Genomic DNA, 26,835 nt, shown 5'->3' on the forward strand with positions numbered 1-26,835 from the left:
TAATAATAATAATAATAATAATAATAATAATAATAACAGGTAGAAGAAGAGGTGGGGCCAAAACAAAATGCTGAGCACCAGGTTTTATAGTTAGTAGGTTGAATACTTTCTCTCCAAGAAAACCAATCATAGAAGGAAATAATCAAAAAGTAAAGTACAGGCAGTCCCCCAGTTACTAATATCTAACTTGTCTATGATTCCTAGTTATGAATGAGCCCCTCTCCACCTTTTCCTTTTCATCATGTCTGTATCACTCACCTCCATTCCTTTTTTTCATGTCTGAATCTTCTCCTCCATTTCTCTGTGCCCATTCTGTTTCCTTCTTAGAATCATAGAATCATAGAGTGGGAAGAGACCTCATGGACCATCCAGTCCTACCCCCTGCCAAGAAGCAGGAATATTGCATTCAAAGCAACCTTGACAGATGGCCATCCAGCCTCTGTTTAAAAGCCTCCACCACAGTCCTGGACAGAGAGTTCCACTGCTGAACGGCTCTCACAGTCAGGAAGTTCTTCCTCATGTTCAGGTGCAATCTCCTCTCTTGTAGTTTGAAGCCATTGCTCCATTGCGTCCTAGTCTCCAGGGAAGCAGAAAACAAGCTTGCTCCCTCCTCCCTGTGGCTTCCTCTCACATATTTATACATGGCTATCATATCTCCTCTCAGCCTTCTCTTCTTCAGGCTAAACATGCCCAGCTCTTTAAACCGCTCCTCATAGGGCTTGTTCTCCAGACCCTTGATCCTTTTAGTCGCCCTCCTCTGGACACATTCCAGCTTGTCAATATCACTCTTCAATTGTGGTGCCCAGAATTGGACACAATATTCCAGGTGAGGTCTAACCAAGGTGGAAAAGAGCATGGGGAGCATGACTTCCCTGGATCTGGAACTAACTTCCGCTAGTTCCTTCAGTACTCTTGGGTGTAGTTCATCTGCCCCTGGGGACTTGAATTCATTTAGAGCGGCCAGGTATTCCTGTACGGCTTGTTTCCCAATTTGGGGTTGGATGTCCTCTAATCTCTTATCCACTCCATCTTGCTGAGGTTGAAGATGACTTTCTTTTTGTGAGAAGACCGAGCCGAAGAAGGCATTAAGCAGTTCTGCCTTTTCTTCATTTTCCCCCTGTGAACAATGCCCCATGTTCTCCTCGAAGAGGTCCTATCTATCTTTATCCCCATTCCCCTTCCACTCTTTTTCCTGCATGTGTGGATGTTTCCCATTCTCTTTCCTTCGTGTCTATCTCTCCCCCATTCCCTTTTCTTTTTGTCTATCTTTCCCTGCTTTCCCCTTCTTTACTGTCTGTTCCCTCCCCCTCTTTTCCTTCCCTGCATTTACACTGCAGAATAAATGCAATCTGACACCACTTTAATTGCCATGGCCCAATGCTATTCAATCCTGGGATTTGTAGTTTGGTAATGGCAGCATTCTTTGGCAGAGAAAAATAAAGAACTTGTGAAACTACAGCCTTCAGGATCCCATAGCAAAGTAAAACAAGCATAAATACTCTTGAATTGTGGTGCCCAGAATTGGACACAATATTCCAGGTGAGGTCTAAGCAAGGCAGAATAGAGCATGGGGAGCATGACTTCCCTGGATCTAGATACTATGCTCCTATTGATGCAGGCCAAAATCCCATTGGCTTTTTTTGCCGCCACATCACTATTTTGGGAACGCCTATCTTGCCACAGAAAATTTTATTTTATTTCGAACATTTGTACCCTGTTCTTCTCACCCCCAGAGGGGGACTTGGGGCGACTTTCATGGTGCATAGAAAACTCAACAGCTTTTATAAAACTTTCAGGAAAAAAGAGGAACTGGGTGGTCAAATTCTCTGAAGCCAGTTAGTACCTGTTTACAAATTCAACCTGATATTTATAGTCTAAAATCTCTATCTATTAACATATGAATTTCTCGATTGGTTGTATGCAAAATATTACTCTGTTCAAAATAAAATTTGATAGATTGTTTGTGCATGCCTATGTTAGATACAAAAAATTAACATGTAATCAAAGTAGAAAATGTGTGAAAACTACTATGTAAATTGAGCCCCTTCACCTAGATTTCATGCCCCCCCCCCATCTTATTCAATGCAACCTTTGTCTAAACTATTCCAGGTTTCACTTCATTAGAAATGTGGTTGGACTTTTTATCCCCAGGAATGTATCTCTATATCTCTCTGTTCTCAAGTGGAAAACCAGACCCCTTCCCTTGCTCTAACTTTGGCTATTCTGGAAATAGAAACTGTGTCTCCCTCTGTGTTTGCATTCTCTGGGGCAGCAACAACTATGCGGAGGAAAAATGGTGGCTCTTGGAAGACACAGACATTCCGGTTTTCATCTGATTTGGCTGTTTGTTGTTCATTCGTTTAGTCGTTTCCGACTCTTCATGACCTCATGGACCAGCCCACGCCAGAGCTCCCTGTTGGCTGTCACCTCCCCCAGCTCCTTCAAGGTCAATCCAGTCGCTGTGACTATGGCAGTCGATTTGGCTGTGGCTGGGGCTAAATGCAGAGCTCTTCTCTAGTCATTGAAATGACCACTCAAACACTTGGGGCAGACTCAATGTGAAAAGTCTTCTCCTAAGGAGAAGTTGGAAAATGACGTGTTCTTTTTCATCATTCCAGGTCAGTTTAGATTGGTCAATGGTTCGAGTCTCTGTTCTGGGAGAGTGGAAATGTTCCTGCAGCAGCAGTGGAAAGCCATTTGTGATGATAACTGGGATCTGGAGACTGCTGAAATGTTTTGTAAGACACTGAACTGTGGACAAGCCTTATCAGCCCTAAGAGGATCCCACTTTGGAAGGAAATATAATCCCATCAAGATAAACCTCAATTATTGTAAGGAGGGAAGGGATTATTTTACGCTCTGTGACTTAAGGGATTGGGGACCCTGTAATTCTGGAGGATCTGCTGGTGTGATTTGCTCAGGTAATGATCCAGGGTACCCTGTGACCAGGAAAAGTTACACACATTTACTGCTGTAGCAACAGAGTGTCCTGTGAATTTGAAACTTTTCCTTTTTAATTTTCCTTTATTGGGCACTGTTTTCAGGCACTGTATAGGAAAGTTCCCCACTGACCAGATAGCTTTCCATCCATGTGACTTCTCTAGGCTCCATTGGCCTCAAAAATGTTTTAGAAACAAACAGAGAGGGGGACAGGAGTGAAGTGTCCACAAAGAAATGGGAAGGATGAGACTGGATTGTAAGAATTTCAAGAGGGTTGTGCAAGTGTGTGTAGGATAAAGTATACGGGCTTATATGATCTGAAAGAGTAAATAGGGAAAATAAATGTAACAGGTGGACTGTGTACATTTGGAGTGTTGAGCAAAAGATAGTTCGAATGTGATTGTGCTGGTACATCTGTACCAGGAGCTCCAACTTTATTTTCTTTCTATAAAATGTTTGCATGCATTCCAAGGCTTCAGGGATTTTGCAAAAGGTGACTTCCCTTGGTTTGCAGTCATGGGGCAAGCCACCTGTCTATCATTGTTAAGTTTGGATCCGCCCCTTCTCCCAGGGTCATGGGAGGAGAGGGAGCCATTTTTAGTTAATCTTACGGAAGGAAACCAAGCTATAGGACGTGGAGTAGCTTCACCCGCAGAAAAGTTTCACTTCTTAAGAATTCCAGGGAATTTCGGGGAGAACAGTCTCAAAGCTCTGGCAGGGAGCTTACAGCCTCTCAGCCTTACAGCATCTGAGGGAAACAGCCCTAAAAGGTTACTTAAGAAATTCCGGGGGAAAGCAGCTTTACAGACCCAAAGAACTCCAGCTGGAGAATCTGCAAGCCTTTACTGGTAGGCTTACTCGGTGCTCAAGATGCAGTTTGAATCCGGTAGTAGAACCTACATCAGTAATTATTATTATTAAGAATGGATGGCCATCTGTCAGGGATGCTTTAATGTACAATTATATTAATATAATATAATAATAATATACAATTATAATATAATAATAATAATATAGTAATATAATATATAATAGGAAGGTAGGAAGAGGAAGGGAAGAGACAGTACATATAGCTCTCTCTTCCCTCAGGTTTCATCTAGCATCTCCTCTTTAATCCGATTTAAATCCTGGCCAAATAGGGTGCCAGGAGAAAGAGGAGGGAGGGGGGATGTGGGTTTTGCCAGCTGGAAGGAAGGAAGGAAAGAAGGAAGGAAGAGGAAGGGAAGGGAAGAGACAGTACATATAGCTCAGGTTTCATCTGGCATCTCCTCTTTAATCCGATTTAAATCCTGGCCAAATAGGGTGCCAGGAGAAAGAGGAGGGAGGGGGGAGGGGGGATGTGGGTTTTGCCAGCTGGAAGGAAAGAAGGAAAGAAGGAAGGAAGAGGAAGGGAAGGGAAGGGAAGATTCTATGATTCCTTCTTTCCTTCCTTCCTTCCAGCTGGCAAAACCCACATCCCCCCTCCCCTCTCCCTCCTCTTTCTCCTGGCACCCTATTTGGCCAGGATTTAAATTGGATTAAAGAGGAGATGCTAGATGAAACCTGAGCTATATGTAGTGTCTCTTCCCTTCCCTTCCTCTTCCTTCCTTCCTTCCTTCCTTCCTCCCTCCCTCCCTCCCTTCCTTCCTTCCTTCCTTCCTTCCTTCCTTCCTTCCTTCCTTTAAACAGGGGGTGGATGGCCATCTGTCAGGGGTGATTTGAATGCAATATTCCTGCTTCTTGGCAGAATGGGGTTGGACTGGATGGCCCAGGAGGTCTCTTCCAACTCTTTGATTCTATGATTCCTTCTTTCCTTCCTTCCTTCCAGCTGGCAAAACCCACATCCCCCCTCTCCCCTCCCTCTTTCTCCTGGCACCCTATTTGGCCAGGATTTAAATTGGATTAAAGAGGAGATGCTAGATGAAACCTGAGGGAAGAGAGAGAGCTATATGTACTGTCCCTTCCCTTCCCTTCCCTTCCTCTTCCTTCCTTCCTATTATATATTATATTATAATAATATTATTATATTATGTTATTATATTATATTATATTATATTATATTATATTATATTATATTATATTATATTAATATAATTGGATATTAAAGCACCCCTGACAGACAGCCATCCATTCTTAATAATAATAATAACATAATATAATAATATTATTATAATATAATATAATATAATAATATAGTTTGGTTTTGGTTAGTTGTTAGTTTTATCACCAACAGTCAACAACAGAGGGAGAACGGAAGCTTCAGAAGTTCTCCCTCTCCCGTTTGGAGGTTTTTTTCCGCGTATTACGCAATCGCGTCCGCCATTAACAAATTGATTAGTAATTAATAACGAAATTTTGTAAATAACGAAACTTTGAAATCTCAAATTTTGGAAGTCTTTAGAATTTAGAAACGCTAGCGCCCCCTGGAAACGAAGCGAGTTTAGAAACAAATTTTTCCGTGGTTACCCAAGCCTAGTCAGTACTTAAAGCGGCTGAGAAATTAAGGGATTATTAGGGAGTACTATCTGTCCATCTCTGGTGAATTCATCCTTGGCAGCTCTTTTTCTACACATCAGCATTTTTGAAACACAGACCCTGTGAAAAAGCAGGCACATAGGATTTTCAGTTATTGGGAGCATCCATGAAAATCCCTTTTTAAAAGTACATCTCCCTCAGTAGAAAACAGCATTTTCTGTGCAGAAATTACTAATTTTGTGCAGAAATATTCATTTGTGCATGGAAAAATAAGCTGGAGTTGAGACCCAACCACATGTTTAATAGATGAACCAGAATCCCTCATTCTGCTCATGAAGAAGTGAGAATAAAGCTTTTCTCCCAATTACCATGTGGAAAATGCATATCTTCCTTTTTTGACCTGAAACAAGAGTGCATTAGTGAGTGGCCATGCACACTTATGTCACTAAAATTTAATATGCAGATTTGATAAATGTGAATATGATGTGTGGGAATGAATGGAAGAATGGAAAGGTGTATGGATGGAGTTAATCATTTTGGAAGCACCAGTAAAATATTAAGGCCTGCAATGACTAACTACCTGCTTGCTGGAACTGTAATTAAAACCTGCTAATAAGAACTGAAAAGTAAACTGTGATAAGAACTGGACAGTGATAAGAAAAAAGTTTACAGTGTTAAGAAGGAAGTCAGAACAAGCCTTGTATTTCTCAACATCAATCAAGAAGAGTAAACATCTGGCCAGGAAACTGAAATGGAGCCAGAATCATTAATTTACAACTTTGGGACTACATCAGCAGAATATTCCTATAACAGGCTCAATGTAACAATTCTCAAATTGTGGAAGACCTGAGGAGTCTGGTTCATCTGCCTCTCTGGTCCATGGGAAGGACAGAGACGATGTATTCGGAGACTGTCAAATATGCTATGGGAAAGCCTAATTCTGTACACTTTGGGGCTTCTTTCTCAAGGGAAGAGGAAGAAGTGCACTTTTGGAGTCTTGGATTTTGTGCAGGGAGTCAGGTTCTGCTGTATGGAAAACAGAGATCCGGTCCTTGGCATTGTTCTTAGGGAAAGAAGTTTTGGCATTTCAATGTTTTGAAGTTTTGCCGTTATGGAAGTTTTGGAACTGTGCATTGGCAGGCTGCAGGAAAGCAGGGTCTGGCCTAACAGGTGCTTCTCCAAGGAGGGAGAAAAGGATGTTGTAATATGAATATATGGTGATGGATGCATGCACATGTGGTGTGAATGTTGAGTGAAAATGTAATTACCCTTTGTCTGTTCGTTAGTCAAATGTAGCTGCAAGTTGTTGTAAATCCAATGTAGTTGCATAGAATCTGTATGTCTGTATGTCTAAATGTTTTTCTGTAATCTGATATACTCTCTCACACTGGAAATTGCAATAAAAAGAACCTATGTTTTAAAGTTATTGATGACAAATTGGTGTCAGAAGTGGGATATTCTTTTCCAGTGTGGGAAAGTTATTCATAACATTATTTGGCATCACGAACAGGATTATTCTTTTCCAGTATGAGAGAACAAAATAACACTTTGGGTTCCAGGAGTAGGATATAATTATTTTCAGTGAAACAAAACATTGGAGTGGTGGAAAGGATTTTTTTTTTGCTTTAGAGAAATGAAGTGTTTAAGGTACATCGTGAAGAATTGCAGAAGATGAGGGAACAAGGGAGAGTCTTAATTGTCTGATCTACCCTCTCACACTGGAAATTGCAACAAAAAGAGCCTATGCTTTAAAGTTATTGAAAAGTTATTCATGACAAATTGGTGTCAGAAATGGGATGTTCTTTCCAGTGTGGGAAAGTTATTCATAACACATAATTCAGATTGTAAAATATTCAAAAGTAGAACTATGACTCTCAGATCAGAAGTATTTCTCCACTTCTTTTATGGCCTGTGTTATCCCTCTAGATGTGCTAAACCTATTGGGAGAGACAACAATGAAGAATCAGATATTCTAGCATCAGACTGTTGCTCTTTATTCCTTGTACTGTTGTGTCTAATTATATGGGTGCATTCCAATGTTATTTTATTTTCCCTTGTTAGAGGTCCGCCTGGTGAATGGCACAAATCGCTGCTCTGGGCGGATAGAGCTGGTGCACAACCAAGAGTGGGGAACTGTGTGTGATGCCACTTGGGACAAATCTGATGCTCAGGTTGTATGCAGAGAGCTGGGCTGTGGCAATGCCCTCAAAGCATTCAGAGGAGCTCATCATGGCCAAGGATCTGGTCCCATCTGGCTGGAGGGACTGAACTGTATGGGGAAAGAGGCATCCCTGAGGGAGTGTCCCCGAAGTCCATGGGGAGAACACCACTGCACCCACAGCCAGGATGCCAGCGTGGAGTGCACAGGTAGGTTTCTAGCAAAGGATGCAGAAGAAGAATCATAGAATCATAGAATCATAGAATCAAAGAGTTGGAAGAGACCTCATGGGCCATCCAGTCCAACCCCCTGCCAAGAAGCAGGAATATTGCATTCAAATCACCCCTGACAGATGGCCATCCAGCCTCTGCTTAAAAGCTTCCAAGGAAGCTTTCCACCACACTCTAGGGCAGAGAGTTCCACTGCCGAATGGCTCTCACAGTCAGGAAGTTCTTCCTAATGTTCAGATGGAATCTCCTTTCTTGTAGTTTGAAGCCATTGTTCCACATCCTAGTCTCCAGGGAAGCAGAAAACAAGCTTGCTCCCTCCTCCACCCTGTGGCTTCCTCTCACATATTTATACATGGCTATCATATCTCCTCTCATCCTTCTCTTCTTCAGGCTAAACATGCCCAGTTCCCTAAGCCACTCCTCATAGGGCTTGTTCTCCAGACCCTTGATCATTTTAGTCGCCCTCCTCTGGACACATTCCAGCTTGTCAATATCTCTCTTGAATTGTGGTGCCCAGAATTGGACACAATATTCCAGATGTGGTCTAACCAAAGGGGAATAGAGCATGGGTAGCATGACTTCCCTAGATCTAGACACTATGCTCCTATCAATGCAGGCCAAAATCCCATTGGCTTTTTTTTTTTGCAGCCGCAGCACATTATTGGCTCATGTTTCACTTGTTGTCCACGATGACCCCAAGATCTTTTTTACACGTACTGCTCTCGAGCCAGGCACCGTCCCCCATTCTGTATCTTTGCATTTCATTTTTTCTGCCTAAGTGGAGTATCTTGAATTTGTCACTGTTGAACTTCATTTTGTTAGTTTTGGCCCATCACTCTAATCTGTCAAGATCGTTTTGAATTCTGCTCCTGTCCTCTGGAGTATTGGCTATCCCTCCCAATTTGGTGTCGTCTGCAAACTTGATGATCATGCCTTCTAACCATTCATCTAAGTCATTAATAAAGATGTTGAACAGGACCGGGCCCAGGACGGAACCCTGGTGATGTCACTCCGCTCGTCACTTCTTTCCAGGATGAAGAGGAAGCATTGGTGAGCACCCTCGGGGTTCGTTCGCTTAACCAATTACAGATCCATCTCACTGTAGTTTTGCCTAGCCCACATTGGACTAGTTTCCTTGCCAGAAGGTCATGGGGGACCTTGTCAAAGAAGTCCTTCCTGAAATCCTGGTACGCTACATCCACGGCATTCCCCGCATCTACCCACCTTGTAACTCTATTGAAAAAAGAGATCAGATTATTCTGGCATGACTTGTTTTTGATAAATCCGTGTCTTGAGTATTTCACTCTTGAAAAACTCCCATCCATCTGTAACTCCCTTGTCTTTTAGTATCTGTGTCCATAGAATGCTGCTCAGTATTTCCTGCATTTTTGGGAAGTCAGCTCTCCTAAAGTCCAAAATGAGGGTTTGACTGGTATTAGTTTCGACCTTCCTTTCTACCTCAAACTGCAGGAGCATATGATCACTTGCCCTTAAGGATCTGACCACTTCAACTGCATCAATGAGGTCCACTGCATTTGTTAGGATGAGATCGAGAGTAGCCAACCCCCTGTTGCCTCTTCTACCTTCTGGACCATGAAATTGTCTGCAAGGGAAGCGAGGAATTTGTTGGATTTGCTAAAGGAGCTAAGGCATGGACATTTCTGGATAAGGACAGGTTTATAGTAATTTCTATGTCTGCCAACTTTGCATGTCCTCAGAGTTGGGATAGGATCCATGCTAACCATGAGGTATTTCTTCCTATCTCCAGTGAGGAAACTCATGAGGAGACACAAGTCTCAGAGCAGGAAAGTGCTGCTGAGCAACTCCAGCTTCTCCTCAACAAACAAGTAGACCTGTTTAAGAGATTTAAAAGATCTAGGTCATCAGATGAGGATGAAGTAAAGAAAGAACATTAAGTTCCTGGCAAAGGAACTAAAGTACAGGTCTTAGAATAACAACCAGAATAAGGAAGGCACCTGGCAGTTTTAAAATTCAACATGTTAGGGTGTGTTTGGTTGCCAATGAGCCTCAGATCTATGAAGAGGTTGAGAGTATGCCTCGGGAGGAGAGGGAGAAGTGGCTACAAGCCATGGAAGAGGAATTGACAAGTACGAAGAGGTTGAATGTTTATAAACCTGCAAAGTTACCTGAGGGTGTAAGGCCAATAGAAACCAAATGGGTATATAAACAGAAGGTGAATTCTGAGGGCCAAGTGCGCTACAAAGCACATTTAGTGGCATGGAGTTTTACTCAGAGGAAGGACATTGATTACTCTGAAGTGTACTCACCCACTCTTAACTCTAATTCATTAATGATAGCTTTGAATATAGTAGCAAGCTTAAAGTTAAAGGCCAGCCACTTTGATATTAACACTGAATAACTCAATGCAGATTTAAAGGATGATAAAATCCTTTAAAGGGTTTTAAAGGATTTTATCATCCTTTAAAGGATGATAAAATCCATTAAAGCACCTCCAGGACTAAAGATCAATGAGTTTTTAAAATTAAACAAGGTTCTTTAAGGGATGAAACAGGCTGGATTAGTGTGGTATGACTCTCTTAATGAAAATTTATTGAAAATGGGTTTTGTTAGAAGCAGGGCAGACCCATGTGTATATAACCAGGAATGTTAATTGTGACTATCAAATTCTTTTAGTTTATGTTGATGATCTTGTTTTCATTGCTGAGACTGATAGTGAGATAAATCATTTTGCTGCTGAGTTAAAGCAAGAGTTTCAGTTAAAAGATCTTGGGCCAATACAACGTTTCCTGGGGTTACATATCATGAAGACTGAACAAGAAGCTTTTGTTTTAAGTCAAAAGGTAAGATTTTTGCTCATGTTAAAGTTCATGTATATGGAAAATTGTAAAGGGTTCCAATTGCCAATGATTTTAGGGTTTCAGAACGAAGTAGGAAAAGCTGAGCCAATTCAACAAAGGGAATTATGCAAAAGTGTAATTGGACAATTGTTGTATATTAATAATTACATCTGAGTTGATACTGCTTTTACCGTTAATTTCTTGAGCAGGTAATCAAGTAATCCAACCACAGCAACGTGGAGTGGACTCAAGAGATTATTGAGATATTTGAAAGAAACCCAAAATTTTTGTTTAGTTTTAAATCCAGACGATTCATTAATTTTGGAAGGCTATATAGATAGTGATTTTGGAAACAGTCCAGATAGAAAGTTTTGTTTAAGTTTAGTGGTGCTGTTATTGACTGGAAATCCAAGAAACAAAGTTTTGTGGTCTTGAGTTCTAGTGAAGCCGTTTGGTGCTTTATCTCTGGCAGCTTCAAGCAAACAAAGAACATACGTCTTCATACAATCATCATCATCCCTACGTCATCTTAGCATCATAAGAATATCAGGTCCCAACCTCCAACATGCAAAAAGGCATGCCTGTGTATTTCTAGGAGCAGCTTACATCCATCAAAGGGGCCCTCTCTGACCTGTCAAGAGGTGCTCCTTAGTACCAGTCCATTGCTCCTATCATGGGCTTCTCGGACAGGCTTATCTCTCTTCCCTGGAATGTCACCCCTCCCTCTTCAGCCCCTTCTGAAGACAAGCAGTTTGCTTGTCCGTTAGCATTCTTTCTATACACAGAGGGAACTAGATTTTTCTATATATTTAAAGTACATATGATTTTTTATGCATAAATCAATCAATAAATATCTATTTTTCCAATATCTCCTCATCAATTCCCCCCTTTAGGGGCTTATTGATGTATTGGAAATAAATAAATAAACAAAAGTCAATACGCCCCTACTTAACTTCTATTTTGATAATAATTTCTTTTATTCAAAAGCATTTACCTGGGGGTGTTTTCAGAACCTGTATTAATCTATGTTGCAACCATTGAAAAGACTAGGAGAATTTAAGACTCATTTATTTATTTATTTATTTATTTGCTGCATTTGTTAACCGCCGTTCTCAGCCCTAGGGCGACTCACGGCGGTGTACAACATATAAAAGACAATTTACAATAAAGCCAAGACAACAAAAAACCAACATATCACTAATACACAATAATCTAATTATACTAAAATAATCCGCTCCGTCTTATCGTAGAATCATAACCAATCTCGTAAACCATATTCCGTTCCAGTTGTCATTTCCAGTTACTGTAGCACTCAGTTAAATGCCTTCTCGAATAGCCATGTCTTCAGGCTCTTACGGAAGGACATAAGGGAGGGCGCCTGTCTGATGTCAACAGGGAGGGTGTTCCACAGCCGGGGGTCCACCACCGAGAAGGCCCTCTCTCTCGTCCCTGCCAGACGTGCCTGTGAAGCAGGCGGGATCGAGAGAAGGGCCTCCCCAGACGATCTCAAGGTCCTTGTGGGCTCATAGGCCGAGATGCGGTCCGAAAGGTATTTTGGGCCGGAACCGTTTAGGGCTTTGTAGGGTAACACCAGCACCTTAAATTGGGCCCGGTAGCAGACCGGCAGCCAGTGGAGCTGGAACAACAAGGGCGTTGTATGCTCCCTGCGTCCCGCTCCAGTTAGTAACATGGCTGTTGCGCGCTGGACTAGCTGAAGCTTCCGGGCCGTCTTCAAGGGCAGCCCCACGTAGAGAGCGTTGCAGTAGTCAAGGCAGGATGTGACCAGAGCGTGTACCACCGTGGCCAAGTCAGACTTCCCAAGGTACGGGCGCAGCTGGCGCACGAGCCTGAGCTGTGCAAATGCTCCCCTGGTCACCGCTGAAACCTGGGGATCCAACCGCTGAAACCTGGGGCCTGTCTTTTGCTCTTCCAAGAGTACCCAAATTATAACTTTCTTATTAATCAAAACAGACAGAAATGAAAATTTTACAATTGACTCATAATACTCATATATCCCAAGTTAGCATTTCTCCCATATTGATCAAACATACATTTTGGCATGCTTATTGAACCAGTTACCAATTCACAAAATTGACACACAAATAAACACATATATCACCCACAAAGTTCTCATTCTTTTGGAATCTGGCCGTACGTTGAGTACCTTCCCTGGTTTACAGTAAGGCCTAGTTCCGTCTTCTTTCCTCTCCAGTTGTGGGTCTGACAGTGTGTTGAGCTTAATCGCTTCCAGGTATAGACAAGCTGCAGTGTCTAGCCCAATCTTCTCATCCTACAGCAGGTGCAGATCTGACTGTACGCAGGGTGAGACAGCTTCCGGTTTGTGTCTCACAGTATCAGTCTAGTCTGAATCTTCTTTCTGCCACCTTTCTCCATTTGTTAGAACAACCACAATCTCTGGTTAATTTTTAAGCTTTAGCAGGTGTTTTGGATCTAGAATAGCTTGCTAACTGGGAGCAAGGTTTGATTCCTGCTACCTTAACTGCACTAGATGATGTAAAAATCACCACATAAAGACCTTTTCATTTGAGTTGCAAAGTTTCTCATTACTAATCTTTAACCCACACCTCATCCCCTGGCTTAAACAAACATTAGGGATCAGGTGTGTGTGTGTCCTGAACTCATTAAGCATTTGCCATAACTCTTGCAGCATTTTCCCAAAGCAACTATTTCCTGTCTCTTTATCTGGGCCCTTCTCATGCTATTCCTCTTGTGACCCTGGGAATGAAGGAGAGGGCCTCTCATAAAGCATTGCAAAAGAAGACAGTCTAATGGTTCTGGAGAGAATGCATCTAATATGTACCACTGCTACAACTATGGCTTCAAAGTGTACATTTACACAATGCTGAGTACCTGGGGGCTGGCGTTGCCCCTGACACTGAGTGTTTTCAGCACAAGTATGACACCTAGCTGAAGCTACTATTGTCAAGGAATGAAATCCACCTATGTTTAAGTGTCTTTCTAAGAGCTTAGCCAGTGCCATTTTCCTGAAATGACTCATGAGTTCCTTTTACTACCTCTCATGCCATGGTTCTGGGGACAATTATTCTTCATCTGGAAAAGCTCACCAACCAATAGAATTAGCTAAGTCTATTGCACCATTGTCCTGGGCCCATTGTTGTTGTTCTTATTATAGGTGGGCTGCACACTGGGATTGGGCAAAGGAACAGTGCCTGATGTTTTAGCATTCTTGAAGTGTTAAGCAATTGGTTTCTTTGAGTTCTAACAGTCTATGGTTTGAGTTAAATGCCTGTTGCTACATCTTCCTTCTCAGCAATATAACAAGTGAAGGATTTAGTTACTTCAGGCAGGCATAAAGCTGGTGCTGTCCTCAGCGCAGATTTTATTTGCTGAAAGGCAGCATTTTACTCTTGTGTCCACTAGAAGGGCTCTCTTTCGCCCCCCTTTGTAACTTGACACAAGAATTCGCCAATTACTTCATAGAGATCCAAATTTTACAGAACTTTGTTATGACTTGTATTGGACTTGCTTCCACTCCGTTTCTAGGCTCCTATGACCCTCTTTTATCTGGAATCCTAAGTATTTGACTTTAGTTTTGCACGGCTGGGTCTAGGAATTGGGTGTTTTCTTCAGACTGACTGACAGGCTCCTGGAATCAGCTGTTCTATTTTTGGAAGTATGCATTTGGCCATGGGGGGGGGGGGGGGGGGGGGTTGTTTTCTGCCCATACCTCAGGAGTTTCAAACTTTCTCCTATTCATTTTTCTCTGAGCCTTTTTAAAACTACTAGCAGCCTCCACCATGGGACAGGTGAGGTGCAAAAGGCCTGTTATTTTCTTAAGCCATCTCAGCAGATTCATTTTCTGAAAGAATAATCTTGCTCTTTGTTTGCATAGCAAGTCTCTTCCCAGCAATTAACTGGGCAGTTAGGCATATATAAAACTGATGGTAATTTCTTTTGTTGCTAGCTGACTTTTTCTCTTTCTTTTCTTTTCTTTTCTTTCTCTCCTTCTTAGGAAATTTATTTATTTATTTATTTATTTACTTCATTTGTATACCACTCTCTCTCAGCCCGTAGGCAACTCAGAGCGGTTTACAACCAAATCAGTATACAAAGTGCACAACATTAGCATTTAAAACAGTAACCATGGCAACTACATCAATATAACAATACATCAATACATCCATATAACTAATCCATCACGTCTCATCAGTAAAGTCATAATCCGATCTCCTTGTCCATTATTCCATGTTCCATGATCAATCAATTAATTGCACTGCTTAATTAAACGCCTGTTCAAAGAGCCAGGTCTTCAGTCTTCTCCTGAATGCCAGTAAGGAGGGGGCCAATCTAATGTCTGCGGGAAGGGTGTTCCACAGCAGAGGGGCCACCACTGAGAAGGCCCTGTCTCTCGTCCCTGCCAGCCGTGCTTGTGAGGCTGGTGGGATCGAGAGCAGGGTCTCCCTGGACGATCTTAATGTCCTAACTGGTTTATAAGGGGCAATGTGTTCGGAGATATAGGTCGGGCCAGAACCGTTTAGGGCTTTAAAGGCTAAAGCCAGCACTTTGAATTGTGCCCGGTAGCAGATTGGCAGCCAGTGGAGCTGGCGCAACAGAGGAGTGGTGTGCTCCCTGAGTGCCGCTCCTGTTAACAACCTGGTTACCGATTGTTGGACCATTTGTAGCTTCCGGGCAGTCTTCATAGGCAACCCCACGTAGAGAGCGTTGCAGTAGTCTATATGGGATGTAACCAGCGCGTGGACTACCGTGGCCAAGTCAGACTTCCCAAGGTACGGGCGCAGCTGGCGCACAAGTTTCAATTGTGCGAATGCTCCCCTGGTCACCGCCGAAACCTGGGGTTCCAGGCTCAGCGATGAGTCCAAGATCACATCCAAGCTGCGAACCTGCGTCTTCAGGGGGAGTGTAACCCCGTGCAAATGATGTAGACATTAATCTCCAGTGGCTCCCATGAGCTTTATGGCTTTCTGGGTTAAAGGGGCCACTGGGGTGGTAATCACTGATTTTTTTCTGCTCTTATGTCTACCAAAAATGTTTTTTTTCTTGGGATCCGACTATTGCCTTGAATAGGGATCCTAAGGTTAGAACCCTTGACTGACTGCAGTCCTCTTCTCGCCCTCTTCATTGGGGGCATTTCGCCAATCCAATGAATTTTTTCTTCCCCTGGCTGCCTCTGTAACTCTTGATAGAAGAGCAGCTCTCTGGGTCTTCCTATCTGCTTTTATAGGTAGCCTTTTTCTCTTCCTCTTATTATCTGGGAAGTTTCTCATTCAATGTCCATGACTCTTACAGTTTGGACATAGGTTCTGCTCAAGGAGCTGTCCTCATTACTTCACCCTCTACTTTGCCCTCTGTTTCTCTTCCATTCCCTTAATGCCGCTGATAAGCAAACGGCTTGGGCCTTTATTTGTCACTGCTTATCTTCTCCTTTTAATCTCTATTCACAACCACTCAGTTAGCTACATCTGTTAGAAATGAGTGGCTGTGGACTTAGACGGCATGAATCTGGTTTTTTTTTCCAAATTATCATCTGATGGGGAAAGACACTGGGTGGTGTTGGAGGGCTGTACTGGCTTCTTGCTGCTGCTGGCTGGAGGGCTGGATTTGCAGGAATTTCTGCGGATCTCCCATCATCTCAGTAGAGTAGGGAGGTTAGGCATTTATTCCTCAACAGAGTGGGGCAGGATAGGAGATTTGATCTCACTGATTCCTGCCCAACATCTACTTTTGAAAAACATTTCTCAAAATCTGCTAACATGTACCCTAGCAGGGCTTTAAGCTTGCTTCTGAATGACCATCACATGTTTTAGACAAACAGACAACTAATACACAAAAGAGGGAAAAGGAATGTGGGACCTAATCACACAGCATCTGGGCTCTTTCATACAACATACAACATTCCATGCATACAACAATGTACCTAGGCTTTTTCCCAACCATATTTTCTTTTTTCCTCTAGGCAGTCGGTTTCCCTTTTCTGGCACACCACAGCAAAAACAAATTCCCAAAAAAATCTACTCGGGACTGCCTTTTTCCAGGTTAATTACTCCTGGGTTGGTCACTAGCAAACACAGCTATGACCTCTCCTGACATCTACACTCTTCTAAATGTTCTTTTTTCACATTCATACTTGCCTGATCCGTGGTTTTCAGCCTCCTCTGGTGAAAGAAAAGAACTCCGCCAGGAGCAGCCGCCCTGCTCCAAGCTTCAAGTGAGCCCTGGCATCAAACATAGACACCCTGGCCGGTAGGGTTCAATTGTTGGTTGGACACCGGCTTGGCTGACTCCTGAAGGCATTCCCGATCTCAAAATCTCTCTCATGGCGTCTCTCTCTCTTGACCTCCTTCAAATCTCCTGTCTGTATCTCCTGGCTGGCTCGCCAAAATGAAATGGCAGGGAATAGGTTTTGAGGAAAGGAGAGATAATACCAAGAGACATTAATTCTGGAGATACGAAAAGTACGGCTTTATTTCCAGCTGGGGCCTGGTGAGGAGTCATCTCTCTAAAGCACCAGAGCAAATGAAATAGGGGCGGACTGAGGCTTTTATAGTTTTCCAGCTTCAAGCAAACAAAGAACAAACGTCTTCATACAATCATCATCATCCCTACGTCATCTTAGCATCATAAGAATATCAGGTCCCAACCTCCAACATGCAAAAAGGCATTTCTGTGTCTTGCTGCAGAGCAAGCATGCCTGTGTATTTCTAGGAGCAGCTTACATCCATCAAAGCGGCCCTCTCTAACCTGTCAAGAGGTGCTCCTTAGTACAAGTCCGTTGCTCCTATCATGGGCTTCTCGGACAGGCTTATCTCTCTTCCCTGGAATGTCACCCCTCCCTCTTCAGCCCCTTCTGAAGACAAGCAGTTTGCTTGTCCGTTAGCACTCTTTCTATACACAGAGGGAACTAGATTTTTCTATATATTTAAAGTACATATGATTTTTTATGCATAAATCAATCAATAAATATCTATTTTTCCAATATCTCCTCATCATTACAAGGGGATGCAGTCAGCCAGATAGCTTGGATCTGAACCTGAAGCGTCTAGGTGATAACCAGCCCTTTGAATTGTGCCAGGAAACTGACTGACCAGTGGTGCTGCTGCAAAAGAGGGGTTCCCTGCTCCCTGCAGCCAGCCCCAGTCAGCAACCTGGCTGCAGCTCATTGGACCAGTTGAAGTTTCCGAGTACTCTTCAGAGGCAGCCCCACGTAAAGTTTTCATTGTGCAAAGGCTCCGGGTTTTGAATATGGTTTAATTTATTTTAACTGTGAATTTTTAATACTGTTATGTTTAATTCTGTGTTAGTGTTTGCATATTTGTGTATTTTGAATTGTGTGACAGTTTGAGTCTCATTTGGAAGAGATAAAGAAGGATATAAATAAACAGAGACCAGGATTTTTTCAAGAATTGAAGCTAAAAAGGGATTGGGGTACATCTTGAAACTGATGTTATCCTAGATTTGCTGAAATATGTTAGGTTATTTTATTTTCCAAACAGGCAAACATGTTCTCCCTGTGTGTGCTTCAATGAGAAGGGAAACTGTGGGTGATATGGAAGACATGGTGATTAGCCAAAACACCAGAGGTGTCCATTTGACCAAAAAAGCTCAGGGCCTGGGAGGATGCTGATCTGATATCTAGATTTAAATTTTCCTAATGTTATTGCTGACAGCATTCTCTGTTACTATATTGCCCCCTCAGTCTACAATACGCCACAGTTTGTTATTGATCCATGTACTGTTACTGTATGGCTTTAGCAATGGACACAACCCACTTCTCCTGAATGTGCCTGTGTAAATTAAATAATTCTCTGCCTACAGAGGAAAAAAAAAACACCAGAGAGAAACCAGGAAGGGGAGAAATAACATTGGCTTTTCCCTTTTCCAGGCTGGATCAGATTGGTCAACAGTTCAAGCCACTGTTCTGGGACAGTTGAGGTGCTCCACGAGCAGCAATGGAAAGCCATCTGTGACAAAAACTGGGGTGTGTATGAAGATCATGTTGTTTGCAGGGAAATGGGCTGTAGAGCGATCCCATGGAACTTATTATCAGGACCATTTCTCAGTGGCAAGAGGCTATCTATACCCTTCTGTAAATGGACAACAAATGACCTTACCGAATGCGACTTGATGGATTTCAAAGAAGGAAGCTGTAGTCATGGAAGAGCTGCTACTGTTACGTGTTCAGGTAATCGGTGAACAGATTGGAGGCTTGGATTAGGACACCTGAGGGGCAATGTTCAAATACTTGCTTGGTGATCTTGTGGGAGCCACATTCTTTCAGTCTCAAAGAAAAGGAATGGGCAACTCAATAATAATAATAATAATTATTATTATTTATATCCCACCACCATCTCCCCGAAGGGATTTGGGGCAGCTTACAAAGGCACTCCAAGGTGCACATACAATATACAGCAAGAAATGCGCAACTCCATCTGAACAAATATCAGGTAGAAAACACCTGGTCAGTATTTGAGCCTTCCAGTCGCCTGTCATAGGTTTTTCTTAGTTATGGATTACTGAGAGGAGAAATTGCCCATTCTTCCTATGAAATACCATATTTTAATAATAATAATAATAATAATAATAATAATAATAATAATAATAATCTACAAGCAGAGGCATAACACTGTTGCTCAGATGATTCATTGGAACTTGTGCCACAAATAGCATCTGCCTGCGACAAAGAACTGGTGGGATCACAAGCCGGAAAACGTTACAGAGAATGAGCACGTCAAGCTACTCTGGGACTTCTGGATTCAGACAGATAGAGTTCTGGAGCACGACAGTCCTGACCTCACGATCATGTTAAAAAACTATGGATTGTCAAGATCGCAATCCCAGGCGAGAGCAGGATTGAAGAGAAACAACTGGAAAAGCTGACATGATAGGAGGATTTAAAGATGGAACTGCAATGATTCTGGCACAAGCCAGTCACGGTGGTCCCAGTGGTGATCGGCACACTGTGTGCAGTGCCTAAAGACCTTGGCCTGCACTTAAACACAATCGGCGCTGACAAGATTACCATTTACCAGCTGCAGAAGGCCACCTTACTGGGATCTGCACGCCTTATTTGCCGATACATCACACAGTCCTAGACACTTGGGAAGTGTCCGTCGTAGGATCTAATAGGTCGATCACCACTGGGACCCTTTGACTGGCTTGTGCCAGAGTCTTACAGTTCAATCTTTAAATCCTCATATTGTGTCAGCTTTTCCAGTTGTTTCTCTTCAATCCTGCTGTCACCTGGGATTGCAGCATCAACGATCCGTACTTTGTTTTTTAACACAATCATGAGGTCAGGAGTATTGTGCTCCAGAACTCACTCTGTCTGAATTCAGAAGTCCCAGCTTAGCTTGATGCGTTCATTCTCTGTAACTTTTTCTGACTTGTGATCCACCATTATTATTATTATTATTATTATTATTATTATTATTATTATTATTATTATGCCATATCTCCATGCTGTGTAGTCCTTGGAGTTATAGTTTCCCAAGGTCCATACCCTTCTCTTGGTGCATTTACAGTATGGAATGAATGCCCTTGCAGCCCACTTTAAATGCCATGGCTCCATGCGATGGAGTCCTCCTGGGAGTTATAGTTTTCCAAGGTCCATACCCTTCTCTTGGTGCATTTACACTATGGAATGAATGCTCTTGGATCCCACTTTAAATACCACCTTTATATATACACCTTTTCCCCGTGATAACTCTTTCAGGGGTAAATTTCTTTTCCGAGGGGTAGATTTCTCTTACTTTCTCTCAGCCCCATTATTAATTATGAGTCATTTGTAAGTCAGATATTTGTAACTTGGACACAGCCTGTAAATCCAACTGTAAACTTAATACTTCCCTTTCTACCCAGCTTTTCCTGAGTTATGTATATCAATCAGTTCAACTCTATCCAACTGGAGTTTATTTTTATTTATCTTTAATATGATGGCCACCAGATATTCCAAGCTGGTTGTTATTGTGGAAAAACCCTGCCTATTTGAAATGGAATGAAAAGGAAGTGTAAGGAGAGGAAGTGATTCTTTTGCTTCCCTCATTTTGTAAAATTCAGTCCTATTCTAAGCCCTAACAATAAAGGAGTATTACTGGGAGGTAGGAACCTTGTTGCAGGCCTTTGCATTGCTTCTGCATTGATTTCAGAACTGTCAGCTTGCTACTCCTTATGAATGTTCCCATAATTAGAAAAGCATCAAGAGAAACCATGGAACTGGACTCCAGATCAATGAAAGTATTTTTCATTCTTCCAAAACTGACAGGAACCAGATTGGTGAATGGTTCAAACCATTGCTCTGGGAGAGTTGAAACGTTCCTTCATCGGGAGTGGTGGTTATGGCATCTTAATGAATGGGACTTGCGTGATGCCCAAGTCGTGTGCAGAGAAGTAGACTGTGGAGAAGCAGTGTCCGTCCCAGGAGGATCTTTCTTTGGAGAAGGCGAGGGTCCCATCTTGCCATATGAACCTAAATGTTTGGGAACAGAAGCTGCATTTCACAAATGTGTGTTCAATTCACCCAATCGTATTAGAATATTTGAAATGACTGGTGTTGTGTGCTCAGGTAATTGATAAATATTAAAGTAATATTGACTCTTCTGATTTTACAGTTCATAGTAGTCCAGGAATACCTGGCAACTCCTGACGTTTCACCCACATCTATGGCTGGCAACCTCAGAGGTTGTGAGGTTTGTTGGAAATTAGGCAAGTGGGGTTTATATATCTATGGAATGTCCAGGGTGGGAGAAAGAACTCTTCTCTGTTTGAGGAGAGTCTAAATGTTGCAATTGATCACCTTGATCAGCATTGAATAGCCTTTTAGTTTCAAAGCTTGGCAGCTTCCTACCTAGAGGAATACTTTGTTGGGAGATGGTTAGTTGGCCCTGATTGTTTCTTGTCTTCAACTCCCCTGTTTTTTGTGTGTCATTCTTTATTTACTGTCCTGATTTTAGAGGGTTTTTTAATGCTGGTAGCCAGATTTTGTTCGTTTTCATCGTTTTCTCCTTTCTGTTGAAATTGTCCACATGCTTGTGGATTTCAATGGCTTCTCTGTGTAGTCTGAAATGGTGGTTGTGAGAGTGGTCCAGCATTTCTGTGTTCTCCAATAATATGTTGTGTCCAGGTTGGTTCATTGGGTGCTCTGCTATGGCTGACTTCTCTGGCTGAAATAGTCTGCAGTGCCTTTTGTTTTCCTTGATTCGTGTATGGGCACTGTGTTGGTCCTGATGTAGACTTGTCCACATCTGAATGGTATACGGTAGACTCCTGCAGAGGTGAGAGGATCCCCCTTGTCCTTTGCTAAATATGGCATTTGTTGGATTTTCTTAGTGGGTCTGTAGATAGTTTTATAGGTTGTGTTTATTCATCAGGTTCCCTTGATGTATGGCAGGAACACTTTTCCTCTGGGTGGGTCTTCATCTTGACTCTCGTGGTTTCTTCTTGGTTGTCTTGCAGCTCTTCTGATGTCTGAGGTGGAGTCTCCATTGACCTATAGAGCCCAGTTGAGGTGGTTCAGTTCATCTTGGAGGAGGTGGGGTTCGCAGATTCTTTTTGCACCATCTGCCAGGGCTTTAATTGTGCTTTTTTTTTTTACTTGGGTGATGGTTGGAATTTGTATGTAGGTATCTATCCGTGTGTGTACATTTTTCATAAATTGTGTGGCCCAATTGTTGATTGGGTTTGCGGATGACTAGGACATGTAGAAAAGGCAGTTTTCTTTCATTTTCTTTTTATATGGTAACTTGGATATTTGGGTGGATGCTGTTAAGATGGTCCAGGAACCTGTTGAGTTCTTCTTCTCCATGGCTCCAAATGGTGAAAGTGTCATCCTCATATCTGAACCATATAGTGGGCTTTTTTGTTGTTGTTTCCAGGAGTTGTTTTTCAAAGTGAGTCACCTAAGGGCTGAGAAGAGCGGTATACAAATGAAGTAAATAAATAAATAAATGTAGAAATTTGCTATGACTGGGCTGAGAGGGCTCCCCATAGCCACTCAATCTTTCTGTTCATAGAATTCATTGTCCCATCGGAGGCAGCTTGTGGTGAGACAATGGTGAAACAGGGCTGTGATGTCTTTTGGGAAATTCTGGTTGATTTGTGCGATGGTTCTGCTACCGGTAAATAGAGACACCACACTGAAGCTGATCAGTATGTCATTGGTGTTGAGCTTGATGTTGCTGATTTTTTCTATGAAGTGGGATTAGTCCTTGATGTAGTGCGTAGTGAGCCCAATATGGGTTTGTACCTGTGTGGCCAAATCATATGTGGGGGATCCAAATGCATTCATGGTGGGTCTGAGCTGGGTGGAGTCTTTATGGATTTTTGGAAGTCCATAAAGCCTAGGTAGGAGTGCTTCCAATTTGCACAGTTGTTGGTGTATGACGAGCTTAATTGAGGGGTTCTTGACCAGAGTGTTAGTTTTCCTGGTGATTTTGTTGGTTGAATCTTGTTTTAGTTTTTTTGTATATTGTGGGATCCGGAGTTGTCCGATCTTTTCTTTGTATTGTTCTGTTTCCATGATTGTTGCTGTTGCTTATTCATTCAGTTGCTTTTGACTCTTCGTGACCTCATGGACCAGCTCACGCCAGAGCTCCCTGTTGGCTGTGGTCACCCCCAGCTCCTTCAGAGTCAAGCCAGTCACTTCAAGGATGCCATCCATCCATCTTGCCCTTGGTCGGCCCCTCTTCCTTTTTCCTTCTATTTTCCCCAGCATCATTCTCTTCTCCAAGCTTTCCTGTCTTCTCATGATGTGGCCAAAGTACTTCAACTTTGTCTCTCATCTCCTTCCCTCCAATGAGCAGTCAGGCTTTATTTCTTGAAGTATGGACTAGTTGGATCTTCTTGCCGTCCAAGGCACTCTCAGAACTTTCCTCCAACACCACAGTTCAAAAGCGTCTCTTTTCCTTCGCTCAGTCTTCCTTCTGGTCCAGCTCTCACATCCATAGGTGACTACGGGGAATATCATTGCTTTAACTATGTGGATCTTGGTTGCCAGTGCGATGTCTCTACTCTTCACTATTTTATTGAGATTGGTCACTGCTCTCATCCCAAGAAGTTAGTGTAATTAGCTGTTCTTTTCTGTAATGGGGACTGGCAGCCAATGGCTTACAGACTGGCACCTCTCCATGTTCCGACATTTTGAGTAACACTGGCTTAGATGAGAGCAGACTTCCCTTATTTGAAGAAAGATTTCAGGAACCATCAATTTCAGCTGATAGCATTTATGTAATCACTGTGATCTGACCTTTAATGATTCACATAATTTAATGGCATGCTTGGACTGACTATGTATCTGATTCTTCATGAAGTTGAAGGAGAGTAACATTCCTCTCCCTAATGTTTGTCTTGCGGGATAGACAAGTGATCAACCAACAGTACCTCTGGCATGTCAGGACTGAATTTCACCCAGTCTTTTCCCCAAATACTATTGTAGCACTTCTCCTGACTCAGGTTGCAAAGAAAACTTATCGTTAGCATATTGACAATATCTAATTCCCAAACCTTCATCATGAACTTTATGTAAATAACATTTTATTCTTTGGTTATTTTATTTGGCATTAAGTTTATAGCAATGCCTATTTCTTTGATGTGTATTGTTTTGAAGTAATTTGTTAATACATTTTTTTGCTGGCATTGAATATTTGCCACATGTGTTGAAAACTGCCTTGAGTCCCTTCAGGGATATAGGACGGTCTACAAATAAAGATGATGATGATGATGATGATGATGATGAACTATATTTTCCAGAATCTTGCCCAATATCGACGTGAGACTGACCGGACTGTAATTGTTTGGGTCATCCTTTTTTCCCTTCTTGAAAATCAGGACCACATTTTCCCTCCTCCAATCTGCTGGAACTTCTCCCGTTCTCCGAGAACAATCCAAGATAATTGCCAGTGCTTCTGAAATAACTTCCACTAATTCCTTCAATACTCTTAGATGTAGTTGATCTGGCCCTGGGGACTTGAACTCGTTTAGAGCGGCCAGGTATTCCTGGACGACTTGCTTCCCTATTTGGGGTTGGATTTCCCCGAATCCTTCATCAATGTTGTTGAGATTGAGGACAGCTTTCTTATTGTGAGAAGACTAAGGCAAAGAAGGCATTAACTAGTTCCGCCTTTTCCCTATCCTCTGTCAGCATTACCGCATCTTCTCCTCGCAGAGGCCTTATCGCCTCCTTGTTCTTCCTTTTTCTACTGACGTAAGAAAAGAAGCCTGAGCTCATTTTGTGCTTTAGTCTTGCAGACCCTTTCCCTACAGGAGTTGGTTATTCGTTTGAATTCTTCTTTGGTGTTTTCTCCCCTTTTCCACTTCTTGTTCATGTCTCTTTTGAGTCTTAGCCCAATTAGAAGTTCTTTGGACATCCATTCTGGCTTCTTTGCACTTGTCTTATTTTTTTTCTCTTTGTCGGCACTGTTTGCAATTGTGCCTTGAGTATTTCACTCTTGAAAAACTCCCATCCATCCAAAACTCCCTTGTCTTTTAGTATTGGCATCCTTGGAATGCTGCTCAGTATTTTCTTTATTTTTTGGAAGTCAGCTTTCCTAAAGTCCAGAATACAGGTTTGACTTGCCTTAGTTTCAGCCTTCATTTGTATCACAAACTGCAGGACACATGGTCACTTGCTCCTAAGGATCTGAATACTTTGACTGCATTGATCAGGTCATCTAGGTTTGTTTGGATGAGATCAAGAGTAGCTGATCCCCTTGTTGCCTCTTCTACCTTCTGCACCATAAAATTGTCTGCAAGGCAAGCAAGTAATTTGTTAGACTTTGTACACTTGGCCGAATTTGTTTTCCAGCAAATATCGGGATAGTTGAATTTTCCATGACTACTACATCTCTTCTTTATGCCTCTTTGGTCAGCTGTTGACAGAAGGCTTAATCGAGTTCTTCATTCTGGCTTGGTGGTCTGTAGTAGAAACCCACAACGTGATCTTTTTGAGTCCTGGTTCCCATGATTTTTACCCAGATGCTTTCAAGCTGGTTTCCTGGATTGCAGTCTTGCATCTCTTCTGCAGCGTAACAGTTTTTGACATATAAGGCTACTCCCCCTCCTCTTCCCTTTGTTCTGTTTCTGTAAAAGAGGTTATAACCCTCGATGGCTACATTCCAGTGATAAATTACTTAAGGTTCATTCTGTAATTTTTAATCAGATTTGTAGTTTTAAACTTATTGGTTACTGTATCATTATGGCTTCCACATGCATTTCACTTTAAATTTATATTTATTTGGCACTTATCTGTGGGAACGTAGGTCTGTTCTCACCTGGAATAGATGTGTTGACAGTTTTGGATGATATTTACAGTTTGGTCTTTTCTATTGCCAGTTTTGTGAACACACTCAGTAGTAACCAAGTTGCCACAAAGATAATAATTCCTCCCAATCTTTCATGCCTGAGTTCTTGCTATACCATGTGCCATGAAATAACTGCTCTTGAGCATGCCCAGGGCAAAGGAAATGTCCATAATATGCTCAGGACAAAAGCTACAATGTGAAGACACCAATTCAAAAGATTCTTTTTAGTACAAAGGAACCAGTAATCATCATACTAAAATCTTCTAGTTTACCAGTTGGATTCAAAGTCATTACAATGGCAAACATTCCTGTTAGTTACTCCCTACTGAAGTATATCTAGATTTAGTGTATATAGTCTAGCTGAGGCTAACAGAAACGTTGTTCATGACTTTGTAAACACCATTAACCTCTAACTCTATCTTTTAAATAGAAGATCTCCGCTTAATGAACGGCACAAGTCCCTGCTCAGGGAGAGTTGAAGTGTTTCACAGTGATGCATGGGGGACCATTTGTGATGCTAGTTGGGATTTACAAGATGCTCAAGTGGTCTGCAGGCAGCTGGGCTGTGGAAAGGCCTACAAAGCATTGGCTGGAGCACACTATGGTCAAGGAACAGATCCCATTTGGCTGGAGAACATCAACTGTACAGGAGAAGAAGCATTCCTGAAGGAGTGCCAGAAGGGAGGCTGGGGAGAGCACAGTTGCAGCCACAGCCAGGATGCCAGTGTGGAGTGTTCAGGTACATGCCTTTCACAGGTATTATTTACTTAAGACTGCATGGGGTTCATGTTTCCTCAAAGCAATCATGGTTAAGGAGACTCTTCATCTTCCATTACCATGCATCCAAATTATGTCTCAGCAACCAGACAGGGCATTTTTTTTCGACTGACAGTTTGGATCTGAACAATGCCCAAACTATGTGCAGGAACCTTAACTGCAGA

At 42.3% G+C, this 26,835-nt stretch overlaps 1 protein-coding gene across 6 annotated transcripts in view; it reads left to right on the plus strand.

Annotated features, from left to right (window-relative positions):
- Positions 1-26,835, plus strand: part of LOC137096242 (deleted in malignant brain tumors 1 protein-like) — a 97,532-nt gene that overhangs the window by 49,991 nt on the left and 20,706 nt on the right. For 5 of the 6 annotated variants that reach the window (XR_010909372.1, XM_067465002.1, XM_067465001.1 and 2 more), the window contains 5 exons: positions 2,619-2,921; positions 7,456-7,761; positions 18,484-18,783; positions 20,863-21,162; positions 26,325-26,633. Coding sequence is in view for 5 of the 6 variants with exons in the window: in XM_067465002.1 (XP_067321103.1) it covers positions 2,619-2,921; positions 7,456-7,761; positions 18,484-18,783; positions 20,863-21,162; positions 26,325-26,633 (1,518 nt within the window). In the remaining variant the exon portion in view is untranslated. The remainder of the gene's footprint in view (positions 1-2,618; positions 2,922-7,455; positions 7,762-18,483; positions 18,784-20,862; positions 21,163-26,324; positions 26,634-26,835) is intronic. The other variant, XM_067465003.1, reaches the window with a different exon arrangement.

Source organism: Anolis sagrei, chromosome 2 (assembly GCF_037176765.1).
Source record: "Anolis sagrei isolate rAnoSag1 chromosome 2, rAnoSag1.mat, whole genome shotgun sequence".
In the NCBI taxonomy this organism is placed as follows: Eukaryota; Metazoa; Chordata; class Lepidosauria; order Squamata; family Dactyloidae; genus Anolis; species Anolis sagrei.